The following is a 12089-nucleotide window of genomic DNA, read 5'->3' on the forward strand; positions in this document are numbered from 1 at the left end:
TCTGCGCGTGTGGGAGAGCACTTGTTGTATAGTAATTATAGCAAAGAATCGAACACCTGTGCTGTAATCACTCGTTGATCTATGGTCTGCTGAAAGATGGATGTGGAGATGAACTCCTCAGTTGTCATGAAACAACACACACAGATCCTCAGCTCATCAAGGGTTGAATCTCAGGTGTTGCCCACTGCAACCCAGCATCCGTTTGTAAAGGAGTAATTTACTGTTAAATATGTAATCCAATCAGTGAAAGGGGTACAGTAGCAGTAGAGGTACCATAAACTCACCAAACTGAATCAAAGTGTCTCTCCCCCTCTGTCTCTACTGCTTATTTAACACTTCAGACAATTGGTTAAAGATTAAAAAGACAGCTTTTAATCGTTGTATATCGCCCAGTTTAGGTGTTAAATCTGACCCGGTTTATCTTGCTCTGGGCCTTTACAAGTTATTCTGTCTGAGAAGACTACAGTTCCTCCTCGTCTACAGTGCGTCTCAGCAGAGAGGGTGTTCGAAGATTACTGAATGCAAGCAAGATTTGATGCTGTATATATATATATCTAGGCCATCAGGTGAGACATATCCCATCGTTCAGCTTCATCACAGTAAGAAAATGTAACTCAATAACCTACCATATGATAATCTCAAAGGTGCAACAATGATAGCGAAGATAACATTGTAAAAATGACACCCTATTGCATTATGTTCAAATTTTTCCTGATAGCAGCCACTAAGTCAAATAGATTCACACTTGGTGAACATTGGTATCACATTAAAATAATAGTCGAGTGAATCATGATCCCAGAAGGGCCTGAGGTGAGAACATGTAGCAGCGTGAATGTGAGTTAAATATGGATTTTCTACTCTCTGTGCAGTTAATTCAAACATAGAGGATGGAATAATGCAAATCCAGTCTGTGGAGAAACTCAGACCTGTTGAGAGCACATACTGTTCACACTGGGGAACCCTGAGAACTCTACAGGGACGAGCAGATACTCTTGGGTGGATGTCATCGTGGTCTTGAGGCCTCTGCGGTCTGGAAATCCTGTGTCATCATATTTGCACTTGTGTCTTATCTGCATTTAAAATATATACATGTTATTTAGCTAACTTGCAACTGACAACAAATGAAAGCTGCATACATATTTTTATACAATATGAACAATGGATAAAACAACTACATCTAATGTGACAGTTTCTGCTTAAAAATAATTGTAACCCAACTTCTACAGTTGACATCTGCATCTTTTGGCTTATTGTTTTGTTTTTACTGACTGACACATTTACTTGTTTGAACCCCACCATCACAGTTTACATCAAAAAAGCTAAAATGAGTGAATAACTTTAAATGAGTTATCTGCCCAGCACCTAACAGCAGACAGACAGACAGACAGCTGGTGCACATAGTCGAAATTTTAAGTAGATTAAGAAATAGAGATATTTCCCTTAGGAGTTGTGGTGAAAACCAAAAAAGGAGCAAAAAGGAGAGTTAATATTAGACACAGATGGTGTCTGACTCTGCTGGATGTGTAAATAAGCAACTGCCTGCTGTTTGTTCTCAACTTTTTTAAAGGTCCAGTGTGTAGGATTTAGAAGAATACATTGGCAGAAATGGAATATAATATTCGACATAATATTAATAATTGTTGTGTTTTTGTGACCTTAGAATGAGCCCTTTATATCTACAGAGCTGTCCTCTTCCATGGAGTTGTTTCTACAGTAGCCATGAATGGACAAACCGAACACCGACTCTAGAGAAGGCCTTTCACCTTTCTTGTTTTTAGCGGCTCCTGTAAGGGAACGGTCCATTTGGTTGCAGCTGTTTAGATGATGATATGCCACTGCTTGTTCTGCTATTCCTAAAAAAATCAGCGCTGCTTTAAAGTTTTTTTCATTATTTCCCAGCAACACATCAGAATATGACTGTAAACTGTAGTTGAACTAAACCTGTGTCTCGCCTGTGTTTTGTCTCCCAGGAGGAGAGCTGGTCCACTTGCCGCCTTACCTCCGTATGGACTTCCTGTTGAACCGTGGTGTGCCACTGGCAGCCCGCAGTGGAGGAGTCAGCAGCAGCAGTGGCAGCAGCAGCAGTGGAGGAGGAGGAGGAGGTGGAGTAGGAGGAGGAGCAGGAGCAAGCGGAGTTGGTGCTGGTGCTACAGGGGAAACAAGAGGAGTGGGTGGAGGAGGAGCCATGGGCCAGACCTGCCTGGAACCCCAGAGGAGCCGTACCCTGAAGAGGCCCCCTCCCATGGAGCCCACCCCCATGGAAGTGCCCTCACCCAGGGAGGTGCAGCAGTGGCAGCCAGGAACTGCCTCCACCCTCCCCCACAGGGATGTCCGTGAGAGGGGGGAGGCCCGGGGTGAGGTCCGGGCGGAGGTCTCCTCCTCAGGAGACCTGGCCCAAGCACAGGCTGCCAAGCTCAGCACTTCTCAGGAGTCACTGCTGGACTCCAGAGGACACCTGAAACAGAGCAACAACCCCTATGCCAAGTCTTACACTCTGGTATAACACTGGGACACACAGCGGACTGCTGCAGACAACGGGACTACTGCAGACACACAGAAGGAGGAAGGACAAGAGATAGAAGACAGGCACACGATGGACAGTTTTCCACAACAGAAATTGTTGTATATAGAGCCGTTTCTGACATGCGTCTGAAGTGGATGCTTTTCTTTGAGTCTGTCTTTCTTTCTATCACTCTTTTCTTTCTTTCCTCTCTCGCTCTTCTCTGTTGCTTTCACTCTTTTCATTCTCTCACACCTCGTCCCTCTGATGAATTTTCTCTCACAGTTTTTATTTTCTACTTGAGTATTCTTTTATTCTGAAGTGACAACATATGAGGATTGCCAAAATGATTTATTTAAAATTTGAGAAAGAGAAAAAATACTATTGAATTTATATCAAGGACAATTATAGTCATTATTATTATTACTATTATTATTATATAAAAACAGAAAATATCTAAAAAAGAATAACGGAAAGGGAGGAGGACTCTGGAGCACTCTGCAGGAGGACATTGCTTTCTTAATTTATTTTTATTTTATTGTCGCAGTGTGATGAAATCTGTGATTGGGTAACTGACGGGGTTTTTAGCACTACGAGGAGCCAATGGAGGAGAAGAAGAATGACGCTGGACACGACCGCCAATGCTGACCAATCGTAATGTTTTTCAACCTTTCTGACGACTGCATGGCGACTGATCAAATGACAATTAATAGGAATGGCTGGAAATCCAAAAAAAAAAAGAGAATTTTTGTCACACTATGAAATTATACAATGTGAATATATATAAAGAGATCACTTTTATTTGTGGATATTATGGGGAAAATGATTTGGTTAATAAAGTCCTTAGTCATGTTTGCACACATCTGACTTTGATTCATATCGGTTGAGCCTAACACCCTTTCCTGCTCATGGTTGTTTCTCTCTTCTTCCTCCTGTCCTTCTTCTCTCCCTTTTCACACTTTTTATAACCATCATTCCTCTGATATTTTCCATTCAGACTGGTCGTATACCGGGAAAACACTAGTTCTTGTTGGTAAGGTTTAAATCCAATTTAAGTCCTTTTTGTTTTTGTAGCAGTTTGAGTACAAAGTATATCAGACTTACTTTCAGCACATTTTCCACTGTTCTTTTCTGTTAAACTCACTGTTTTCTCCTCTTTTGCTTCCTTTTCTACCAACTCACAGCATTTCTTTTGTAGCCATAGGTACAAACACATTTTTTCCACGCTTACTGATCTGATGAAATAACTAAGGTCACGTGAATCCATTTTCACATTAGTGCTAATAGAATCCTCCTGATGGATGTGTTGCCAAAGAGTCAAAGCATTTAAAGGACAACTGTGTTGATCCTGTGTCAATCTTTTCAGTTTGTGACCTCATGGTTATTTGTCGTCAGGTGATTCTGACGACTCATGAAATTCAGATGGAGGGCGGAAGTGAAAAGCAGAATGGCTGTATGGAGAAAAGTTAGTTAACACTGATATGCATTGTTGTTGAGATACAGGGGAACAAACTCCAGTAAAGGAAAGAAGAAAAATGCCACGAAATAACCTTTAGCGAAGTGATCGCTGCACAAACACAAGTTATCTGATGACAGACTGAAGTTTATGCAGCTGACGAACACCAAAGGCATTTTGGGAGCTTGTGAAAGTCTTTCCTATGTACCACCAAGGAACCTTGTGTATCACTATATGTGTCATAAATCTCTTCCCGCCCTTCATCTGCAGCAACAGAATGACATGGCATTATGTGGAAACAAGCTATTAACATGCCTCTTATAGTTAAATTTAAAAGGGTAATTCCACTGATTTATTTCAATTTACCAGTCACGAGAAGCACGACTACTGTACTTTAATGTCGTCATGGTTTGCGATCGGTCTGAGAAAATAACCCTGGTGATGTCATGGGGGTTACCTCATCCTGGGTTTGTTACACAAAAATACACATCTTAAAAGAGCCTCAGTTACAAACTGCAGGCATGGAGTGGTCAAATGAAACACGCTGTAGAGCTGCATCCAATCTTTTGGAGCTGGAGTGATTAAGCAACATAATTTCTCTACAATTTATACACTGATTTAGATTTCACAAGTTTTTAAACTCAATAGCGCAATACTAAATCACTGAGGTACCTTTAACAAGAGAATATCTGTCATTTACAGATAAAATGATGTGTATATTTTACATTTCCCATGTATATTTTGACTTGGAATGCTTTATGTAATACAATTTAGTTTTTGTTTACAAAGGGTAGGCTTTAGACAGCAGACAAAAGTTAACTTTAAAGCCTGTTGAAGTGACAAAAAGGTGCCCTGAACAAATAATGGATTCAGCAATAAGCTGCTTAATTGACTTTTTAGACAGGATTACTGTAAATATTTTTCTATTTGACAGTAAGCAGAGAAAATATTTTCATAAAAACCTTTGAACAGATTTATTTATGTCAAAAAAGTTGCTTTCATGCATAAGCAAATTGCAGCAAGTTAAAGTTATTTTACAGATTTCTCCAACCCTCCCGGTTGTATCCTCACACCACCAGGAAGCATATAAACCAACCTCAGCTTGGCACAAACATGAAATAACGCTCTTTAAAGGCATTAAAACAGGTTTGTATTGAAGCAGCTGTTTCTTGGGTTTTGATCAACAGATGGCGCTGTGCAGTCACTGAATTGAGTCCATTTGCTGCTTTAAGGAGTGAGCTCCTGGAGTTTGAGCAGGTGGAAAGGGATGGTTCAGCACCAAAACTATTTGTGACAACCTGGAGAGAGACATCAAGGGCAGCCCGGCAGTCTGTTCCAGTGCGTGTCTGCCGTGTGCCGGAGCACACCACCCTGAAGACGGTGAATTATTCATGCCAGCGCTGACACTGGAACCTAGATCAGGTTTACATTGTCACACTGATCCCCACAGCGCCTGAGAATGTGGATGAGGCAGCAGAGGCAGGGGAGGGATTGCATGCACAAAGTTACATATGCATATAAATACACAAGCACTATGATAATCTTTAGGGAAATCAGTACCATGGAGGAAGAATTAAGTATTTATGTTGCCTCATAGATGAACAAAAAAAGATCTATTGTCTTATCTTGTTCTATATAGATGGTGTTTGTCTGTGTCATGGCGTGCAACAAAAATCATCGACTGCATGTTTGAATACCAGAAAAGATTCATGAAGCTGCAATAAATGAACTGGTCACACTATATATACATTTTACTGTGCACGATTGACAATAATTGCTTTTTCTTTTTTAAATCTGTGCACTCCCCTCACAATGAATGAAGATAGATGGCACACCTGGAGAGACGACTGTGCAGGTACCCTCATACTTTACAAGGAAGCAGGACTGAGTTGTTGGTGAGCGAGTCGCCTTCTGGCTGCAGGCCATAATCACACCTCCCACCACGCTCAGCAGCCAGAGAGGGAAACTCAGAGAAAGAATAATGTGGAGAGGAAGTTTCACATTATTAGACTTCGAAGTGGTCCCCAACCTTTTAGTGTGATGAAATGTGTTCATCTGAAGCGAGTTTAAGGTGAATGTTAAGGCACTATTGATAGGCCTACGTGTTACGGTCAGATTTGCACACTACCTCTTGGAGTGGTAGAATCTGGACGTTACAACTTTTATCTATTTCAACCATTCACTCCTTATTTCATTTATTCTTCTTCACTATTTCAACTGTTGAACACTTTTTTTCACTATTTCAACTGTTTTTCAGTCAACGACTTTAAGCTAACGACCTACTATTTGAACTAATAAACATTTTTTAGCTAACTATTTGTACTATCAGTTAGCCTAGCCTACTTTCAGCTAACTAGCCTGTTTATATCCATATCCATTATTTTTGTATTAAATGATTCAAACCACTACTTATAGCTTCCTGATTTGTCCATTTACTTTAAATGTTTTAATTCTAGCTGTTTATGAGTCAATTTTAGCCGACTGCCCTGTTTTTAATGTTTTATATCCAATAGTTAGTCCAATAGCTAATTATTTCAACTTTTTTCCCTCTTTACTTTTAGCATAAACTCTTTACGTGTTAACAAGCTATTTCAGCTACCCACTACTTAGCTTTTTTCAGTTAATGTTATTTAGTACCTTTTACTGTCTAACTATTTCAGCTTTACTCTCATTTCTTTGAGCTAAGTAGCCTATTTAAACTGTTTACCAATTTATTTTTATAGATGTACACCTGTACATTTGGCTACTTAGCTTACTTTTGAACTGTTTTTCAGTTGGTTACCTTTAGCTATAAAAGTATATCCATTAGAGTAAGCTACTTATTTTAAGCTATCACAGCTGAAGCTTTTATCAAATACCTCAGCTGTCTCGTCTATTCATCTATTACTTTAGTTATCTAAGCTGGTTTAGTCAAGCTATCCAACTCTTTATTTATGACCCTAGCTCAGCTATCTATTTCAGCCATTTATCATGCTATCCTACAGTCTTCCATCATACAACTGCACATGTAACGTTCCCTCTGGGAATCACTGAGATGGTATGATTGTGTATTTTCAGAGGAAGTGCTGGTCTGGCGTAGCGAGAGTTCACATTTTTATTGGGATATTTCTTTTAATTGTCCACTGAGGATACCACAGCATGACGTATAATGTCAGTGAACAGAAACAGGGTAGAAATAGACCAGTGCCCTCCCAACTGAGCTTTATAATGAGGTGTCTGAAGAGTTGGCAGCAGACAGCTGGGGTTAATTTAGAGAGCAAGAAACGGAAGGACTTTCCCCCTGTGTTCACACACCCCAACCCTCCTCAGATCAGTCAAACCCTCACTTCTCTCTTTGGCCTCACAAGAACGTGCTCGCTGTGTTTATCCATAACCATTATTTTTGTTCTCTGCTGTGCACTGACCTCCCTCCTTTTTTTCTCTGTCTCAGATTGCTCTATTGATCGGGCTGCTTGTCTGTCCTTGTCCTCGGTGAAGGACTTGAGGAGCACAGGATGTTTCTGACAAGAAAACTGTTTCCCATGAGTTTCTTTTGTCAGATGGAGCAAACTGCAGGTTACTGGTTACTACACCACTGCACATTTTGTTGCCATGGAATAAGGCTGTGGACTTTTGGATGATGCATATCCTGGAGTATTTACAAATGTTTGCACAGCTCGGTCAAATATTGACTTTCAGCTGCTGTTGAAGAGTTTTCTTATGAGCTGAAGCATCATGTAAACAAATTCATTGACAAGGACAGCTGTACAATTCTTGCTAAATAGCGTTTGAAACATAAACACTAATCAGCTACAACATTAAAACCATTGACAGGTGAAGAAAATAGCATTGATCATTTTGTTTCCTGCTGGGAAACTTTGGGTACTGGCATTCACGTGGATGCCACTTGACACACACCACCCAAACAAAAGTTGCAAACCAATGGCAACGGCACTCCCTGATGGCATCCCCGCCCGGAGACTCCATGTCAACCGCGTCTCCAAATTCCCTAGATCCCAATCCGATCAAGCATCTGTGGGACGTGCCCAAACAAGTCGGAACCACAGAGGCCTCATCTCCCAACCCTCAGGACTCAAAGGATCCGCCTCCAAAGCCCCCTGGTGCCAGACCTTCGGACATCTGCAGAGGTCCTGTGTCCGCGCCTTGACAGGTCGGAGCCTAGTCAGATCCACGGAAGATGGAAACTTTTCCTTATGGAACTGAAGTCATTCCAGTGTAAGACATCAACATACATAATAAACAGGACACAAATGCAGCCAGTGTTCAGGGTTTGGATCTCACCAAAGTTGCTGTATTCACTCTGGGTTTTGTAATGTGCTTTAGATAAGCTCCCACCAACTGCCTCACTATGTGCTGACAAAAGTGATCTGATTTGAGCTCAAGCTGTCAACAGAGGGACTTAGAGAATAAGCCATGTAGCTGGTCTCGCAAAGCAAAAGTCCTGCTTTTCAGTAGGGCCCTCACACTGGCGGTAAATAAGAATAAATCTTTCATAGTGTTGCATCATGTTTCATCATTCAACAATGATGGATTGCGAGAGGGGCATGTTGTCTGCTCGGCGATCTGCTTGTGCGCTCGCTGTTCCTCGCTGCTTGTCTGGAGAGTCTGCTCTTCTGCTAAAGTCGGTGTCTTGAGCGAGATAACACAGCATCACTTCGCTGCACAGTCCTTTCAAAATTCCTGGCAGTAGCAGTCGAAGTCGAGAAGAAGTCAAACAGCAACCATCAAAAGTAGACTAAAGACCTGGAGCCAAAAAATGTCATTGTAAAATACACAAGGCTGTGTCTACAACAGCACAGGAGAGATATACATATAGTGCTGATGTGAAACTTCGTAGTTTCTTCCAACCTATGGAGGTACAGTATAACACCCCAAAAGTTGTTAACTATTATAACAATAATAAAATTTTAAATAATTAGATTTTTACTTCCCAAAAAACAACAGAGATATTTAATTTTGGAGTCTTTAAAGCAAAATAATTAGTCATTTTCAGTTATTTATCCTACAGACCAAACTATTCTGACATTTTCTAATCTTTCTGTGAGTGTGTATATGGTTTTCTGACATGGTACACTATTTGGGGACTATGTTCTGAAATGTTCTGACAGATGTCCTTAAAATGCAGAACTTCTTTGAATATATGTTAATGGATTCTATGATATTATAATTTCCCCACAGAAGAATGAACTCCAGACAGACACAGAAGAAGACTGTCAGATATTGTTTGACAGGACATTCAGTCGTAACTATGGGTGTACCAAAATATCGATATTACGATATATTGCCATATTTTGTCTTGAGGTACAATATCGATACACTGGCGCCAAATATCGATATTTGATCATATTTAAATTGCGGTCAGTGTGTGTGCGTGTTAAGAAGAGCCACTGTGCAGAATACACTTTGTTTTACTTGGCTGTCATTCATGGGAAATTGATAGACAATGTTATGTAATTCCTGTGAAATGGTTTCAGTGCGGTCAATAAATTCTGAATTTCTTCAGTGACACAGATATCGTGATGTATCGTGGATGAAGTTTCTTGCAATGTATCGATTATTGCAGAATCACTGTATCGTGATATTATCGTTATCATGGACAAAATATCGTGATAGTATCGTATTGCGAGGTGCCTGGTGATATCCAGCCCTAGTCGTAACATCTTGGATGTATTCCTCTGGATGTATTTAGTCCACAGTGACTCAACAGCATCATGCCGTTACTGCCTGAGGTGCTCTGTTGGGTTGTGATCTGTGCGGGCCATCATGGTAAACAGCAGTCACATGGTGCTGGAGCCATCTTCAGATAATGACATGGAGTATTATCCTGGTAAAAAGGGGCAGAGTGGATCCACGAAGAGAGAAGAGAGGATGAAATAAAATGAGGCCCTTTCATCATGAACAATGCTCTACAGGTATTACTCCACCAACATGTACAGTGATGCACGCCTGAACAAATCTCCTTTGACCTTTGTCACGCAGTTTTTGCTTATTGTAAGATTCTCTGAAAAGATGACATGGATTATCGCCACAGGTCTGTATTAATGCATGCAAGCGGACCTGAGATGCCCTGAAAATATTACAGTAAGTGGATGTGATACAAGCAATCTACAACAAATAAAGCACAGCGTCAAAACATGATGCTGTGATGTGTGTTAATCCAGCCGCTGAGTGTTGTCTCCTGTCTTTATCTCAAACCGACACGTTCACTGAAGCCTTGAAGTAAAATGCACTCGTTTAGATTGCAATGTAACGTAACGTCTTGTGACAAAGCAGCCAGCCACTTTACGCCAGCCCAAAAACTCACTGCTTGAACACACTTTGGTGTTTGATCGGTGTGAACATTACAAGGATATAAAACATTTCAGCGAGCACAGTGTCACACAACGTTACGAAGGTTTGGTACGGAGAGAACAAGACAGTGAAAGTTACAGTGTAAGCTTGATTACATCTGGCGCCATGTGTCCATGATGTATGTCGTCTCTGTCGCTGATGAGTCAAGGAAGCAGTAAAATGTTCATGATTTGTCAGAGTTTTCAACCCTGAATACGGTCTGTTAAAATACAGGCTTTGCAGTGGCAGACTCAAGATCAAGACGGCAACAGTTGCATTCACTGCATTGTGTTTTCTTGAGAGGGCACTGCATCAACTTTTCTCCATTCTTATGGACAGAGATCAGAGATTCCCCAACATCCTGACGTGAACAGAGATTTCTCAAGATCTAGGTCGCAGGTCATCAGAAGCTGTTGGCTGCACCTGTGATGTTCTCCATCAGCTGGCTGCAGTCAGTCAGCAGTGAGGCTGTTTAAGGGGGTTGCAGTTCCCGTGCGCAGTTGGTTGTGTGTTTTCAGGGAGTCGACATCATCAGTCGGCTCGCTGCGTTTTCTGTTTAGGTGAGAATCTGCGATGAGTGTTTGACTTTTCTTTCTTCTGGCCAGCTTCTCTACATTTTGTTTCCCCTCTGTTAAGTGACTCCCCACTTCCCCTTTGTTTTTTGGGTCCAATGTTTTTTGCCATCATTTTGATAGAATCAGTGGGCGGCTGTGTGTTGTATTCCCGTCACCTTTTTGACACCAAGGGACCAGTTTGCTTTGACCTTTTTTTGCTTTGATGTCTCAGCATATCATTTACATGCATGACACACAGCAGCTGAAATCCTCCTTATCATAGGTCATGCATTAGTTAAGATGAAACATAAGTCTAGGTGAAAGATCATCATAAGGTGAAATGGTCACCTGTTGTATAAATCCACATAGTCTTTCGAAGACAGATTAGAAGCTGCGAGTGTGAGGTCTCATTAGTGAGCGAGAAAACCAGGTATAAATAGCACCTGGTTTCTGGGGTTGTTTCACAATCACAAGGTCAGTGGAGCATCAGTGCTGCCGGGGGGTGAGATATCTGGGACACTGTTCAAATATAAAGAAAAAATGAGAAAATATACTCAGTGACACATCTTTCAGTTTCGCTCAGGCACTGGTTCATGACGGTGGCTTTTCTTCTGTTCTGTGAAGGTGACTGACTTACTCAAAGAAACATGTAACCCATCGCATGATCGTCCTGCAGCATAAATGTATATGGTCACACTATCACAACAGTTTCCTCAAGAACCCATATCTGACAGGAAATGTTATGTTACTCTTAACACGATCGGTTTTTTATTTACTCATTGAGCCTTTACCAGGTTTGTCCCATTTACGTAGAGCTTTCGAACACATGATCAGACAACCTGGACTCTGGATTTAGCCATATAAAATTCAACGTTCGGTGATGCGATGCTTTAAAGTCTAAGATCATGTATTGTAACAAAGAGCGTGATTTCAGTATTTCATGTTTACAGTTTAAGAGTCTAAGCTTTTATCTGAAATGACATCTTTGCGGCAGCCTGAGCCACGACGGAGGAGGAAAGCAATGACTTGATCCTTGTTGCCTCCCTCTCTGTATCATCTGCCAGTCCTGCAGGCTCAGAGACTTTACACTGCTCATTCATTATGAACTGGAGCGGCTGCAGCAACTGTCGCCCCTGTATCCGCGCTTAAAGCCACGGGTCACTGGTCATCAGCTGCCTCCGAACGTTACCTTCGCCCTGAAGCTCAAGATATCCATATACTGATGAAAATGCTGTGAGCCATTTGCAGG

General features: G+C 41.3%; 1 protein-coding gene across 1 annotated transcript in view; it reads left to right on the top strand.

Moving 5' to 3' along the window:
• The window catches only part of dscamb (Down syndrome cell adhesion molecule b), a 132826-nt gene extending 129466 nt beyond the window's left edge, over window positions 1-3360 (top strand). The window contains 1 exon segment of the mRNA XM_030397360.1: window positions 1971-3360. Within this exon segment, the coding sequence (XP_030253220.1) occupies window positions 1971-2503 (533 nt within the window). The 3' untranslated portion in view covers window positions 2504-3360.
• Window positions 3361-12089: the final 8729 nt, after the last annotated feature.

Source organism: Sparus aurata, chromosome 2 (assembly GCF_900880675.1).
Source record: "Sparus aurata chromosome 2, fSpaAur1.1, whole genome shotgun sequence".
NCBI classification, from domain to species: Eukaryota; Metazoa; Chordata; class Actinopteri; order Spariformes; family Sparidae; genus Sparus; species Sparus aurata.